Source organism: Ptiloglossa arizonensis, chromosome 5 (assembly GCF_051014685.1).
Source record: "Ptiloglossa arizonensis isolate GNS036 chromosome 5, iyPtiAriz1_principal, whole genome shotgun sequence".
In the NCBI taxonomy this organism is placed as follows: Eukaryota; Metazoa; Arthropoda; class Insecta; order Hymenoptera; family Colletidae; genus Ptiloglossa; species Ptiloglossa arizonensis.
The window spans coordinates 1360838-1375943 of NC_135052.1; the positions used below are offsets into that span (position 1 = coordinate 1360838).

Sequence of the window (15106 nt, forward strand, 5' to 3'; positions counted from 1 at the left end):
AGAGGCGCTTTAACGCACCACGAATGTTATGCTTGACACGTAGCGATGGGTGTTCGATCTTCTCTACCATTGCAATTTTTTGAGCATGTAATGATGTAAATAGAATCGTCTACTTAATTTTATTTCCTTTTTCGAAAAAAAATACATTATTTACTATTCTACTTTATAGTTATAATATACATAATTAATGTTAACGCTCGAACCCATCACTATTAACTTAATTTCTCGATACGCTTGAAAAAGAAAACATTCAACACGTAGCAGTATTATTAATGTACATAAGAATGTTGCTCGCTTCAGTGATAATTCATACCTTTGATCAAAGATTTACTTGTTGGCTACAAATGTTTATTTTCAAAACTTTATAATAATTGTAAATATATTACACAATTTTGGAATTTTATAAAGTTTCAGAAGTTAATAGTGAGTTTTGTAATAAACTAATATCAGAAAGAATACAAAAATGTTTCTTTTATATACAATCGCTATTTATGATCATCTCTCATATTATTTTTTTTTTAAGTATAAATTGAAGAATTGTACTTTACTTATTGTAAAACTTGTACTTTAATTATTAAACCAATCCTGGCGGTACTGCAATGCCAGGCAGACTCTCACAGAGGTAGAGCAAGCTCCAAGTGCAACGTCAATTACTAAAAATCAGATACATGTGGTTATGCGTTAATGTAGCTTATTATTTTAGGTATATGAATGTGAATTTCGGGATAATCTTGCCGCCCTTTGACAGTCAGTTGCTTTGTCAATTGCACATGTTAATAGTTTTTATAACAGCTCCCATTGTGGAATCACGCTCACATTTCGTTTCATATAATCACTTTTTAGGCATTAAATAAATAGATAGATATGCACACACAGTTATTTCGCGTTACAAAGTTAGATCGCGATATAGAGTATATAAAATTACACGCGTTCCTGCAATGCCGATTCTCCCCTTTAAGGCTCTCGAAAGAAACATAAGAATAGGTGGTAAAAGCAAATAAAACAAAAATCAAAACAAATAAGACTAAAAATATATACAGTGCTGGACGAAAGTATTGGCACAGCATCATTGTTCTGATACAAGTGCTTATAACTATGAAACAAATTGATAAAAAGGAGAAATTTTTTAATACATTTATTTATTTATTATTCTAGATTATTATTTAACAGAAACAGTAATATAAATAAAGTGATATGCGAAATAATAACAAAAACATATTTATTGAGCGTTTTAAGCGTGGACAAAAGTATTGGCACATTATACAAAATTTAGTGTAGTTGTATCTCTCGGAAAAAAATCCGATTGTTACTTGATGGTATAGGTAGGGGATTCCCTGATAGTCATTTTTTCTAACAGTCATCCTTAAGTTCAGTCGATTAGCAACATAGGAAATATAACAAGCAACAATGTCAAGAAGAGGGAAAGAAACTACAAGTGAAGAGAGAAAAATAATATTAAATTTGCACAAAATGCGAAAATCTTATAGTGAAATAGCAAAAAGTGTTAATAGAAGTCGATTCACTATTAGAAGTGTCGTAAAACGATTTGAGAATCAATCAGATTTCAAAAGTAGGAATCGAAGTGGACGTCCCTCAAAGTTAACAGTTAGAGAAAAACGGAAAATTGTAAAGGAAGTGAAAATAAATTGTAAATTAAACTCATCGCAACTTAGAGCAAAGTTAAATGAAGAAAATCAAAAAGAAGTAAGTTCGAAAACTATACTGAGAGTGTTAAAAGATGCGGGATATTCTGCGTGTGTCGCAAGAAGGAAACCATACATATCCAAGAAGAATCGGAAGATGAGAAAAGAATTTGCAAAAGAATTTATAAAAAAGGATCCCACATTCTGGAATAACGTATTATTTTCAGATGAAAGTAAATTTAATATATTTAAATCAGATGGCAGAGTATTAGTTTGGAGAAAGCCAAATACGGAAATGGATCCACAACATTTACAAGCCACTGTGAAACATGGAGGAGGTGGAGTCATGGTATGGGGTTCCATTGCAGCGTCTGGGGTTGGCGAATTAGTATTCATAGATGAGATTATGGACAAATATGTATATTTAAATATATTAAAGGAAAACTTATTTAAAAGTGCTAATAAATTAAATCTCCCGCGTAATTTTTATTTTCAACAAGACCATGATCCAAAACATACTGCCTATATTGTACGACAATGGATCGTTTACAATACCGCACACACGTTAAATACCCCACCCCAGAGTCCAGACATGAATCCCATCGAACATGTTTGGAATGAATTAGAAAAAAGAATTAGAAAATATAATATAACAAACAAAAACCAATTAAAAGCTATTATTTTACAAGAATGGAACAATATAGAGCCGGATTTTACAAAAAAATTGGTAACTTCAATGCCAAAACGATTGAAGGAAGTTATCATGAGGAATGGAGGGCCAACCAAATATTAATTTTTAATTTCTAAGTACTTTCAATCATTTGTGCCAATACTTTTGTCCACGCTTAAAACGCTCAATAAATATGTTTTTGTTATTATTTCGCATATCACTTTATTTATATTACTGTTTCTGTTAAATAATAATCTAGAATAATAAATAAATAAATGTATTAAAAAATTTCTCCTTTTTATCAATTTGTTTCATAGTTATAAGCACTTGTATCAGAACAATGATGCTGTGCCAATACTTTCGTCCAGCACTGTAGGAACTATCGTCATTGCATAATTGTTTGGGATGACTAGGAGAATAGTTTAACAGGAGTAAGTTTACGGGTTTGATTTATATCTAGAACCTAGAACAGGAGTAAAGTTTACGGGTTTGATTCATAGCTAGATATAGCACTAACTAACTAATATAGCATAATGGTCACAGCTTATTTGTATGCAATTGCATAGTACGTGAACGCTTTTCGATGAAAGACCAAACCGAATCGTGACGAAAAATATCCTTTGTGTGTAATACACACAAAATTATTAAACTAGAGATTTTGTAATAATATATGAAAAATCGAAACAAAATTCTGATTTTTCAAAAATCCGTATTGATACTTTTTTTAAAGTAATTGAATAATTACTAAAAAATTATGTTTTAATTCAATTATTGAGCCAATCCTGGCGACACTGCAATGCCAGGCTGACTCGCGACAGAGGTGGAGCAAGCTCCAACTGCTCCGTCAATTTCCAAAAATCAGGTTAATATTCTGACTCCCCAATGGGGAGTGTATCAGATATTAAGCTGATAAGAACAGATACTACACTTTGATCTTAGCCATAAGGCCGAGAAGCGATACCAATGAATGTTCCAACAATCTTCTTATACTTTGTACAAGTAATAATACTTGTGAGAAAGAATTAAACGGATACATCACCTAGCGGTGTATGCAAGCATTACATTAGTTACTGCACTTGCATATAGAGGTCGCATTCAATCATTTTTGGAAATACAGATATTAAAACCTTATTATTAAATAATAAAATATTGAAATATTTTACATATTTTTATACATTACATCTATTCTTGAAGAACAATTACAAGAAGTATATTAGCCATATTCCAGATATCATCTTTTTTTATATCTACTAATTCTGATAATTTTAAGGCAATTATTTTCGCTGTTTCACCGTCTATACACGAAAAAAATGTACCACAAAGAATTATTGAAGCACCCAAAAATAATACATTTGATTCCAAAGTCATAACATTTTTCTTTTCCTGATCAGTCTTCGCAATGTGTCCTTGTATCATACACTGTAAATGAGAGTATACTTCCTCTCGCTATAAACATATTTCTACTTTATTAACTATGTAATAACATTATAATCAAAGTATACAATAAAGAACTCATACCTGTAAATAAACTGAATCCAACAAACTTATAGTTAGATCTTGCATATTTGGTGTGTTTATAAGACCTGTTGCAGCTAAAAGCACTTCTATGCAATTTAATGGAGTACAAAACGGCATTCTAAATCCTACCATTTTAAATACTTTAAATTCAGATGAAAAGATTGTACTTTTTGTATATTCAGATTTTTTATCAATCCAATGTAAAATGTTAAGTACCTATGTTAGAAAATAAGCAAGAAAGAATATTGAAGTACCATCATATATGTGTATATGTATATATATACTTGTGATGTTCCTAAACTTTTGGAATGTGAGTCCATCTTACTAGCTAACTGCAAACATGACATAAGATACAATTTTGATTGACTGGATATCTTTTTACAAACTTCAGACCAAGAATTTTCTGTCTGCTCAGCAGCTTCGGCTTTATACACTTCCCAAAAATAATTGCACATAAATTTATCGTATAAATGAATGGCAATGTATCTAGTATCTGGACCCAAATCAAGGTGTTTTGTTATTTTAAAAATTGCACTGACAACCGGGACAGGTATGGCTATAAACATAATTTAGTATGTATGAATATTGTTAAAATAAAACTATTAGTACTTAGAGAATGTATATTAACAATATACATTAACAATTACCTACAAATGGCATATAAAATTCATCATTGGTTGCAACTAGATTTTCTTGTTCTTTAATAACTGTTTGAAGACCCTCCAACCAATCTTCAAGTAGAGGTTCTATACAAAAATTTGTTTCAAAATGAAAGTTTAGGTTCATTCTCCCATATTTTATCTATTATACATCTATGATTTTCTGTCAATATTGCGATGATAAAATTATGGTAATTACCAATATAAGCATTATCCAAATCCATTTTTTCTCAAATTAAATCCTCAATGTTATTCATAAAATTTTTCGTAATGAAATTATTACTAAATATTATTTACCTTTTAAACAGCACAGGAAATGCTTTTAGACAAAGCTGATTGGATAGAATTTGAGTCACGTGACGCACTCTATGATCTATAAAAAATATTTTGTGGGTATTTCAAAATGTTTTAATGTAAAACGTACCCTTTATTTATTATATAAACATACAAATATTATCAAGGATGGGAAATTAAACATATTGTATAAATTGTGAAATTATGACAAAATTTTATTTCACAAGTCCTTTATATACGTCTGTATATACATTTAAATATTATCGATTGATCGATCTTATTCCACGTTCATGCTCTCTTCTTGATGCAACGATTGTGTCAACAATAAGGGTTCATATGTCCACTTTGGAAATACACGTTTATACAAATTCATTAGAATTGTATCTTGTGACTTCAGTTGACCATTAAATACACATTTCATATGACCATGTGTACCTAAATAGAAGTAATAAATTATTAACCACGTTATAACATTATAATCAAAGTTTGATTACAATGTAATAACATTATAATCAAAATTTACTTTACTTAACCAAATATTACAAGTTTGAAAAAGTAATTTACCTAATGGTTCTTTTATATGACCCCTACGACCGTATTTCGTTAGCAGTTGAACCGGTTTAAACCAAGTAATGTCCTCTCGATGAAAGAACATAAATCTTATAACTGCTGTTCGTTTATGTACTTTATATGGATGGCCGCTGAGAACTACTCTTTTCACGACTATTCTGTCTGGATTTGCAGACAATACACTGCCGGTAGCAATTAGTTCCTATTCAAATATGGTACATTTTAGTACGTTTTAAATTTAAAAGTAATTTACAACAATCGCCAATTTCCTTACCAATGATCTATTTAATTTTTCAAGGTAACATAAAACTGGACAAGGTGGAAAAGTAATAGGCGCGTACATACTTGCGACAACTGTACTTTCTGGTTGAAAATATCGTTCGTACTAGAAAACAAATTTTACTTTTAGTAATAAAAGTAATATAGAAACTTTATAAGTAAGAATTTAAATAGAACACGCACCTTGTGTTTGTTCCCGTTTGTGTGTTGACTATATACTGGACACGCTGCGAATCTTCTAAATCCACATTGGAATATCAAACGTTCTTTAGATTTGACTGGTTGAGGACTAATATTAGTATGTTTCAATACCAAATTTAAAAGAGACATTTTATGTTCATTCGGAAGTAGGGCAAACACAATTAGCGGACGATTTTCCAATGCACAAAATGTAGTGAAAAGATCTCGTTTAATATTTACAACGTGGATCGTGATGTACCAACCAGGCTGCAACAAACAATACAATTATTTCATGCATTTTAAATAGATAAATATTTCATAAGATCGATAAATATACCATAGCTCCTTCGGATTCCTGAGATTCTTTAAATATACGTTTACGTGTTCGATTAAAATTTTGAAACTGAAATATGCGAGCATAATCAATGGGAAGATTTTCTTTTGGATCCCACAAACTTGTTCTAAATGATTCCAGTCCACGATATTTTTGGAATCTCTGTTTTGCTAAAATATCTTGAGGTGTATCCACTTCATCAGGAAATTGTGCATCCAATTTTGCTTCTACATTTTGAGTATAATTGAAGTTATATGATTAACTTTGAATCGAATAAAACGCAAAACGTAATTTTTGTCAATTTAACAAACATACGCTTCAATTTCTCTATAGCTGCCTTTTCTTCAATTGTATCAATGTCCTGATCATATCGTTGCTCATCGGGAGCTGCTTCTGAGACAGTAATTGTTTCGTATTCTTCCTCATCTTTATCTGCTTCTACCTCACTATCTACTTCACACTTGGCATCGTCCACAGACATGTTATCTTCCGATTCATCATTTGAGTATTCATCACTCAACTCCTCTAAAAAATAATATAAATACGTTATTTATGTGTACGAATTTATAAATTTAAAGACCAAATTTAAGAAAAAAAAACAATACCTCCATCTTCGTCAGGGATCCAAGCTGCTTGGTATTCAGAAGTTCCTTTTGGAACTTTTTTTAAAATTTTCTTTTTTAGAGCAGTTGCAGCCTGAGCCAATTCTTTTTCTGTAGGCCAAGTTTGTTCGGCATCCATAGGATTAGGTACATTTTCGCTTTCAAGAGATTCCTAGGAAAGTAAGATTATGTATATTTAATTATATAAGTTACATAATTGTTTATTATTTATACTTGTTTCTCTGGATTTGCGTGCTCAAGAACCCTAGTGGATGGTTCACTCTCCATTGCATTGCAATGGTTTCTTTGTTTCTTTTCTATTGGATGTGGATCTTCAGGAGCATCAATTTGAGACATTTGAAAATCTCCAAATCCAGGTATATGTATTAAACCATTAACTGATAATGGTACTCCTCTAAGGTAGCCTGAGACCATAAGAGTTCCAAGCTCTGTAGAGTCCTAAAAAAGAATTAAAATTCTTAGTGGTTTCATAATTTTCTTACTACAAACAGTGCTTATTATAGTACCTACATCATTACATTTAAATTTTATTTCTTCAGCTAATAGATGGGCTCTTCTATTTTTGTAAGATACAGTTCTTTGTTTTTGATATCCGATTCGTCTTAAAACATTTAAAGCATCAGTAGGTGTATCCAACTGAGAAATTTTCTCTTCAGGAAGCCATTTGGAAATTGTAGATTGTACACGGTTTTTATAATCTTGACGTTTCTGTGATTATATTCATGTAAAACAATAGAAATTGTGTTTGGTAAGAATAATGTTAAAATAAATTTTGTATAGTACCTTTATATGAAGATTTTCAACATTCATAAGTGCTACTACTGGAGTAGTTAAGCCTTGAGCAACGCAAGGCATAATAATTTCTTTACCCCACTGATCTAAAATTTCATCTCTTGGACTATTATCACACTGATTTATTGCAGACATAACGAAAAGGACAGTTGTAGCTACTTTTGTTGCATCCAATGTGGCAAACAAGTTACCAACTGGTGGTATAATAATGGAAAAGCGTTGTTTAAATCTAGGCATACTATTACAAACAATGCAGTAATTAATTATTTATACTTCAACTAATGCAATTTAGATATTGTACCTTATATGTGTTGTACCACATTGACTATTAGTTACATTTGCAGTCTCATCTGCTTTTGTTATTCTTGATAACAGATCTTGAACATCTATATCCTCCTGCAATGGAACAATACATATAAGTATAGGCGCAGAATGAAATCCACCAAGATTTCTTTTCTGTTGTAATACATCTTCTCTCTTCTTTTTCCTAATTTGAGAAGACTGATGTCTTCGTGCCTCTTTTCCAAGAGTTTTGTGTGCACGTTTTGATAAAACTTTTATTCCAACTTTTCCTACGCATTAAAAAAATTGAATATTTAAAAAGTTATAAAGAAATAAATTAATAATAAAATTAAATTACAATTAAATTGCAATTAAATACCTTTAACATCGCTACTTATTGAACCTTTACTACGATGTCTCCCAGTTTTGTGTGCTTTGTTTGTTTGTTTAAATGCACCAACTCGATGCACTTCTTGCTTGATTATTCCCATTTTGTTTTATGTATTATAATAATTTATTAAAACAATACCATCACAATATACTAAACATTATCTACAAAACACGTGTATTTCCGAACAGAAACCTTTTTTTGGGATATTATAGGAACATTTGGACCAGTGTAAAATTTTCCTACATATTTTATACGTTTATATTTTTTATAAAACCTATGATTTTATGCAATTGATTATATAGAATTCTTACTTAGAAAGGTACAAAATATGTTTAAACATTTCATGTAAATTTGGTTTCCCGAATCAAGACGTATGTAATTTTTATTTAACGTATTTATTGTCTTTGATATTGGTAACATTTACAAAATGGAGTTTTCCGCAAATGATCGAAAAGTGTTCTCAGTTAGGTTGCACTTTATCGGACATGTGTGTCGAGGAAATATCAGTATCGTACCCTAATCAAATAAAAGTGGGTGTTATATGACTCCCTGTTTGGCTATTTTTAAAAAATCTCCAAAAGTTTTAAAAAAATAAATAAAGAAATTAAAAGGGGGAATACTTTAAAGAATCCGGCATAATTTTTTGGATTTTCCATTGAAGGAGACTTTAATGAGAAATTTGTCGCAAGATACTGAAGCTAATTCAAGGTACGTGTATCACTTTTTTGATGAAACATTTGTCGGTACCCACTATACTTTGACGCCTATAGCATACAACATGCTCATGTCCCTGTTTTTGACGTCATTGAGCCACTAAAAATCTCGCTTACTTGAAAACACCGGTTGAATCTGTAGTAATTTAATACTAGTAAATACAAAAGATAGGTTATGACTCACGTGTTCACTTTGAAAAGTTTAAATTGTTTTTTATGTCGTCTCAATATAAGTTATTTATCTTAATATTATTCTATAACGAAGTTTAAAAGTTTATAAGTTAATGACTTTCAAGTATTTATTATTTTAAAACGTGTAAATGGTTGTAAGGTTTTATATTTTACTATTTCTTTTTAAATTTTAGTTTTCGCTACATATCCTTAGAATAAAATATAAAATATAAAACAAGATGGGGCGAAAAGCCAAATTTGATGGGACAACAGTTCCAACTGGTCGTGGGAAAAAAGCAAAGAAACAAGGAGATCCAACATTTCCAAAAGGAGTGCTAGGTATAAAATTGTACAATTGTAAATTATAGTTTATTTGCTTTGCTTATGAGAGTTTACCATACTTTATACTATAGTATTATAGATGGTGATTCTGTGTTTATAACTAATTTAAAAATGTAATGAAACTCACAATATATTATTTTGTTTTGTAGTGAAAGAAGAAAAAATATTAAGTCATCGGCAAAAGCAACGTGTAAAAAAGCGGTTGTTAAAACAACAAAGTCTAAAAGAAAATATAAAAAAACTACAGATGGAGAAACGTGAAGAAACAGAACATACAATAAGTAAAAATGTAAGTTTTTCATTTATTAGTTAGATTTTATACATTAACAATATTATTGAAAAATATATACTTCTATTATATTAGAATATCAGAGATGTATCAAAACAAATAATGAAAAAGAAGAAGAAGAAATCCTCTAAACCAAAACCAGTTAAAAATGGTAATTTGAGTGATGAAAATGAACAAATGCAGTTCAGTGATGATGACAATATATCTAATGTTGAATATGTAAACAAAAGTAAAAAGCAGAAAAGTACAAAAATGAAGTTAATAGATAGTGATATGGAGGATGAAAGTGATATTGTAGAAAATAATGTGGATTACAATGATACTGATGAGTTTGATCAGGATGAGGATACAGAAGGGGAAGGCAACATGAATCAAGATGAAGAAACTATAGAGGATAATGATAATGATAATGACGGCGATCTTCTTCCTATAGAAAAAGCAAATAAGAAATTGAAGCTGAAGCAGGAAAAAGAACGGTAAATGTTGCTTATAATTGGATAAGATTAAATGTTTAATTTCTCATTTATTTATAACCATCTTTTAGAAAACTGGCAGAAGAGGAGATGAATGATATGATTTCGCAACAATGTGTCTTCACTTTTCCTACTGAAGAAGAACTCGCAGATGTTACTAATCTTAAAGATGTGCAACAACGTATAAAAGACATTGTTATGATATTATCTGACTTTAAAAGATTACGAGATGTGAACAGGTATATTACTTGACATTAAAGAAAGTCATGAAGAAACTTTTGGAAGTTTGTATCATTTTCTATTTTATAGATTGCGTTCGGAATATATGGATGTCCTTAGGAAAGATTTATGTACATATTATAGTTACAATAATTTTTTGATGGAAAGATTGATGCAAATATTTCCATTAGACGAGTTGTTAGAATTTTTGGAAGCAAGCGAAGTTCAAAGACCTATGACGATACGAACAAACACGTTGAAGACACGTCGCCGTGATCTAGCAGAAGTATTTGTTAAATTAAATACTAAAGAAATATTTCACGTACTTCCTGGTATATTTTTGAGCTTTACTCAAAAATTATATTTCAGGCTTTGATCAACAGAGGAGTTAATTTAGATCCAATAGGCAAATGGACAAAAATTGGATTAGTAGTATATTCTTCGCAAGTTCCAATGGGTGCAACACCAGAGTACCTAGCAGGACACTATATACTTCAGGGTGCATCTAGTTTTCTACCTGTTATGGCTTTAGATCCTAAGGAGAACGAAAGAATTCTGGATATGTGTGCTGCACCTGGAGGAAAATCGTCGCATATAGCAGCACTTATGAAGAATACAGGTGTACTTTTTGCGAATGATATGAATGAGGAAAGGATAAAGGCAGTTGTTGGTAATTTCCATAGACTTGGCATTGTGAATTCTGTAATTTGCACTTATGATGGACGGAAGTTACCGTCGGTAAGTGACATTTACTTACATTATATAATATTATATTCATTAACACGAACACATTGAATAAATTATATAATTTTCAGGTTATTAAAGGCTTTGACAGAGTTTTATTGGATGCACCCTGTACTGGTACTGGTGTTGTTTCGAAAGACCCGAGTGTTAAAACAAATAAAGACGAAGTAGATATACAGCGTTGTTGTACGTTACAAAGGGAATTACTTTTAGCAGCTATAGACTGTGCTAATGCTCGTTCAGAATCGGGTGGAATTATTGTTTATTCCACGTGTTCGATTCTTCCGGAAGAAAACGAGTGGGTTATCGATTATGCTCTTAAAAAGCGTGACGTTAAATTAGTACCGATTGGTTTAGAGTTTGGTGCTGAAGGTTTTACTAGTTACAGACAGCATAGGTTTCATCCTTCGTTGAAATTAACGAAACGATTTTATCCACATGTTCATAATATGGATGGATTTTTTGTAGCAAAATTAAAAAAATTTTCTAATATTGTTCTGAAAAAGAAAGATGCTGAGGAAGAATCGTTTGAATAATTTTAGCGAAGTAGGTTAAAGCTAATCAATACTTTTATGACAATTACCGTAATATTTGAAAATCATGCTGTTTAAGTAATTTAAATATATTAAAAATATATTATATGTATGTACAGAATTTATATTTTACATTAAATTTTATGTATAAATTATATAGCCTTCTATAATTACAGTGCTACATGCTGGATTATATATTCTTTGTATATGATCGAAAAAGTAAAAAACAATTTAACTGTCATACAAAATAGTATGGAACATTAGTGACTGATAAATCTATGAAATGCACAATATTTTTCTCGTTAATGGAAAAATATACTCTTCAATTGTTTCTCACAAAGTCTTTTTACCTCATCTGAAAAAAATATTTGTGTTAATACGTGAACTTTCAAATCATAAATCAATAAATAATAGTATAATAGTTATTCAATATATATATGTACCTTCTATTTCAATTATACTTGCACTCTTTTGTTGAATTACTACAAAAAATTCCCTCAAATTTGATAGTTTTCCAATAACCCAATAATGGCTCATAGTTTTTATAATAATTTCCCCAGCTTCTTTTAATCTGAAATGAAACAAAATATATTTTAATCGAAAGTAATAGATTATATCTAAAGTAAAGCACTGCTATACTAAATACTAACTTGTTTGTATCATTGTATATGTCTGTAATAACTCTCAATACTTCAGGTGTTGTAAGTACATTAGAACATCGTCTATTACCCACATGTATTGTACTTTTATATGCTAAGTTAAGTTTATTAAAGTACAAGTACTTTGTGCATGATTCAGGTGTAACTATCACATGTTTAGTACATTGCTCTGCAACTGAACTAACAAGAGTAGTCAATTGCGGTCCAAGAAAACTATCAAGACTTTTAAAAAAATCTATTAACAAATTTGTTTTACCTGCACAGAAAGCATTTCAATTATGTAGATTTAGGGCTTTAAGATCAATTATAATTGTTTTCAAAAGAAAGATACTTACTATCAACAAAAAGACAGATGGTAGCACTTAATGCTCGATAAACTACCAGGTATAAAGAGATTGGTTCTGTAGAATAATTTATAAACACTGTAGGAGATTTTCCAATTAAATTTGGATCATTAATACTAGACGGGCCTGTCACAAATCTGAAAATTTATATTATATGTGTTGTTTATTTCATTATCATATATGGAGAAATAGATTAGTATATATGTACTAACTTTCCATAGTGTGAAGTAGTAAATGGTGAAGGGGAATTTCTGGGCATTGAACCCCCATGCAATTCTTTTTCGAGATGAGCTGGTAAAAGTGTACCTACTAAGTAATTATAAACTACTTGCATATCTTCAGGTTCTAACCCACTCCTAAATAACAATATAATATTATTTTCTTATTGTAATATATTATATCAATACATTAATATTAATATTACTAACCACACAACTTGATCATTATAAAGAAATGCTGTATACTTCACTTGAGAGAACATAGCTTCTATGAGATTCATAAAACACTGAACTCGTAAAAATGTTATTTTATCAAGGGGTAAAAATTGTAGGCCTTGGAAAACATCCAAAATATCACTGTTATTTAATTTCAAGGATAACAAATACTGTGGAAAATGTATGTTTGTAAAACAAATAGTATGATAAAAAATATATAAATAACATGTGTTATTGATTGTATATTTACCCTTGAATAAAAATGTTCAAGTTTATGTTTTAGTAACGTTGTGGAGCCACATTCAGGTTCATTAATGATTGTATTGAATGAGCCCATGAACAGTCTGAACATAACATATGCTTGTTTTAATATAGCTTGACAAATACTGCTAGAAATCTCATCGTTTTGATATTCTATATAGTTATTACCATCTTTTTCTTTAGACACATAAGGTACTCCAACAATCTATAAAACAATTATATATTTAAACTTTTTAAACAACAGAAAGTTTATTTGATATAATTTATTTTAATACTGCAGAGGAGATACATACCATTACCATCCAAAAATTTGGTTCCGGTTGATAATATATTTGACGAGTTTTGTGTGTGTGGCAGTAGTCACAAGGTTGTCCAGGATTAAACGATCTAGAAATATTAATAAAATAATTTAATCTTATTAACCAAATATGAAAAATGCATAAAGATTTTAATGTTGCACGTACTCTGCAAATTTAATAATTGCTTCACTGAGTCCTATATTTTTAATCTGAACGTCTAAGTCTCTTTCTGGATAATAATAAAGTATTTTTTTCTCTTCCTGCACAGAGAATACACGATGATTTGTTTGTTATACATATATCAAGCAACAATTTTCTAAATATTCTATTGTCGAATTTTATGTACTTGCCTCCCCTTCTTTCTTTGCATACGTTCCATTGAATATATAAAAGTGTTCCAATGTAACCTCCGTTTTTATTGACATTTTAACAAACAATGTAAACGAAGGTGTATTATTTTATAAAATATCACTTCGTTGTATAAAATATCAAAATGTTAACAAACACAGCGATTGATTAATCAAAAATAACTTCTTCGTATTTATTTTTGATCAAATATCTTAAACGCCGAATAAAAAATAACCTCATTTCTTGACTGCTTTGTTGAATTATTTTGAAAACTTGACAGATACTGAGATGGCATCGATGGCATCGATGGCAGTACATGCAGTTTATCGTTCTGTGATCGATGTGGTGGACGAATTATTTCATGCTAACTTCAAGTTCATTGTAAGTTTTCGCGGCAATTATCAATTCGAGCACTCTACAATGAACATATGAATAAATATAATAATATTGCAAGGAGCTAAAGTTAATCTGGTATTTCTTTTTATTCTTAGCGCAATATTACATTAGTTTATGTATATCTCAGCTGATTTTTATTGAATAGAAATATAATGTTAAACAATGTAAAAAACACATCATATATTTAATAATATTATCAAATACCGATTATCCAAAACAATAGGGAGATAAAGTATTTCTGCCGCAGATTTTTGAATAATCGCCCCTCCCAAAAAATAAAATTTATAAAGATACTTTACACGTTACACTTTGCAAGTTTTTTATATTAATATACAATCTTAAGATCTTGATGCTAGTCCTGAATTGTAATAATTTTATCTACAAATCCTTTTTTGGATAGGCTCCTTTTTGAAAAAACTGCTAATACGCGAAGTACACACGGGTGAGTCACTTATTTCGATCGTCGTTGAGACCGCGACACTCCTCGAGAAAAACATTTATTCTCTTTCAAAATATAGATATATACTTATCTTTGATAGTAGTATTGTATTTTCCTTGTATTTCTCTTTTTCCTTACACGTTTCAAAACGTTACGGATTCTAGGAATTATCACATCATTTCCAAAAAGTTTCACAAATTGAAATTT

At 30.1% G+C, this 15106-nt stretch overlaps 4 protein-coding genes and 1 non-coding gene across 7 annotated transcripts; 1 reads left to right on the forward strand and 4 right to left on the reverse strand.

Moving 5' to 3' along the window:
• Positions 1 to 3079: 3079 nt before the first annotated feature.
• Positions 3080 to 3272, reverse strand: LOC143147730 (U2 spliceosomal RNA). The gene has a single exon (XR_012992336.1). It is a non-coding gene; the product is annotated as a U2 spliceosomal RNA (small nuclear RNA).
• Positions 3273 to 3488: 216 nt separating this feature from the next.
• Positions 3489 to 4777, reverse strand: LOC143147036 (cyclin N-terminal domain-containing protein 1). The gene is made up of 5 exons (XM_076311858.1): positions 4690 to 4777; positions 4479 to 4577; positions 4116 to 4387; positions 3832 to 4047; positions 3489 to 3759 (listed from the first exon to the last, which is right to left on the reverse strand). The coding sequence occupies exons 1-5, from the start codon at positions 4712 to 4714 to the stop codon at positions 3496 to 3498; spliced, it is 876 nt and encodes a 291-aa protein (XP_076167973.1). The 5' UTR covers positions 4715 to 4777; the 3' UTR covers positions 3489 to 3495.
• A 152-nt stretch (positions 4778 to 4929) lies between these two features.
• Tsr1 (Tsr1 ribosome assembly factor) lies at positions 4930 to 8615 on the reverse strand. The gene is made up of 12 exons (XM_076311621.1): positions 8224 to 8615; positions 7864 to 8134; positions 7554 to 7800; positions 7281 to 7478; positions 6984 to 7208; positions 6753 to 6921; positions 6463 to 6672; positions 6151 to 6374; positions 5817 to 6080; positions 5629 to 5739; positions 5349 to 5556; positions 4930 to 5219 (listed from the first exon to the last, which is right to left on the reverse strand). Exons 1-12 carry the CDS (start codon positions 8333 to 8335, stop codon positions 5062 to 5064), a joined length of 2397 nt encoding a protein of 798 aa, XP_076167736.1. The 5' UTR covers positions 8336 to 8615; the 3' UTR covers positions 4930 to 5061.
• A 181-nt stretch (positions 8616 to 8796) lies between these two features.
• LOC143146895 (28S rRNA (cytosine(4447)-C(5))-methyltransferase) lies at positions 8797 to 11874 on the forward strand. 3 transcript variants are annotated; one of them, XM_076311624.1, is made up of 8 exons: positions 8797 to 8943; positions 9314 to 9458; positions 9611 to 9750; positions 9826 to 10226; positions 10295 to 10462; positions 10533 to 10728; positions 10812 to 11180; positions 11258 to 11874. In XM_076311624.1, exons 2-8 carry the CDS (start codon positions 9359 to 9361, stop codon positions 11720 to 11722), a joined length of 1839 nt encoding a protein of 612 aa, XP_076167739.1. In that variant the 5' UTR covers positions 8797 to 8943; positions 9314 to 9358; the 3' UTR covers positions 11723 to 11874. The 3 variants fall into 3 exon arrangements, with proteins under 3 accessions (XP_076167739.1, XP_076167737.1, XP_076167738.1); XM_076311622.1 differs by lacking the exon at positions 8797 to 8943 and adding an exon at positions 9104 to 9228; XM_076311623.1 differs by lacking the exon at positions 8797 to 8943 and adding an exon at positions 9121 to 9243.
• Ccz1 (vacuolar fusion protein CCZ1) lies at positions 11814 to 14755 on the reverse strand. The gene is made up of 10 exons (XM_076311625.1): positions 14067 to 14755; positions 13882 to 13976; positions 13711 to 13804; positions 13407 to 13622; positions 13151 to 13326; positions 12935 to 13078; positions 12714 to 12859; positions 12370 to 12634; positions 12163 to 12290; positions 11814 to 12074 (listed from the first exon to the last, which is right to left on the reverse strand). The coding sequence occupies exons 1-10, from the start codon at positions 14139 to 14141 to the stop codon at positions 12022 to 12024; spliced, it is 1392 nt and encodes a 463-aa protein (XP_076167740.1). The 5' UTR covers positions 14142 to 14755; the 3' UTR covers positions 11814 to 12021.
• Between the last annotated feature and the right edge of the window lie 351 nt (positions 14756 to 15106).

Coding starts and splice junctions, on each gene's coding strand:
- LOC143147036 (XM_076311858.1), bottom strand. CDS start 4,714: ATGGATTTGGATAATGCTTATATTG. Junction 4,578..4,689: donor TTTGGATAATGCTTATATTG/GTAATTACCATA, acceptor ATTTTTGTATAG/AACCTCTACTTGAAGATTGG. Junction 3,760..3,831: donor TGGATTCAGTTTATTTACAG/GTATGAGTTCTT, acceptor ATATGTTTATAG/CGAGAGGAAGTATACTCTCA.
- LOC143146895 (XM_076311624.1), top strand. CDS start 9,359: ATGGGGCGAAAAGCCAAATTTGATGGGACAACAGTTCCAACTGGTCGT. Junction 10,227..10,294: donor CTGAAGCAGGAAAAAGAACG/GTAAATGTTGCT, acceptor ACCATCTTTTAG/AAAACTGGCAGAAGAGGAGA. Junction 10,463..10,532: donor AGATTACGAGATGTGAACAG/GTATATTACTTG, acceptor TCTATTTTATAG/ATTGCGTTCGGAATATATGG.
- Ccz1 (XM_076311625.1), bottom strand. CDS start 14,141: ATGTCAATAAAAACGGAGGTTACATTGGAACACTTTTATATATTCAAT. Junction 13,079..13,150: donor TATAATGATCAAGTTGTGTG/GTTAGTAATATT, acceptor ATTGTTATTTAG/GAGTGGGTTAGAACCTGAAG. Junction 12,635..12,713: donor CATCTGTCTTTTTGTTGATA/GTAAGTATCTTT, acceptor CTTTCTGTGCAG/GTAAAACAAATTTGTTAATA.
- Tsr1 (XM_076311621.1), bottom strand. CDS start 8,335: ATGGGAATAATCAAGCAAGAAGTGCATCGAGTTGGTGCATTTAAACAA. Junction 7,479..7,553: donor TTGAAAATCTTCATATAAAG/GTACTATACAAA, acceptor ATATAATCACAG/AAACGTCAAGATTATAAAAA. Junction 6,375..6,462: donor AGCTATAGAGAAATTGAAGC/GTATGTTTGTTA, acceptor CTCAAAATGTAG/AAGCAAAATTGGATGCACAA.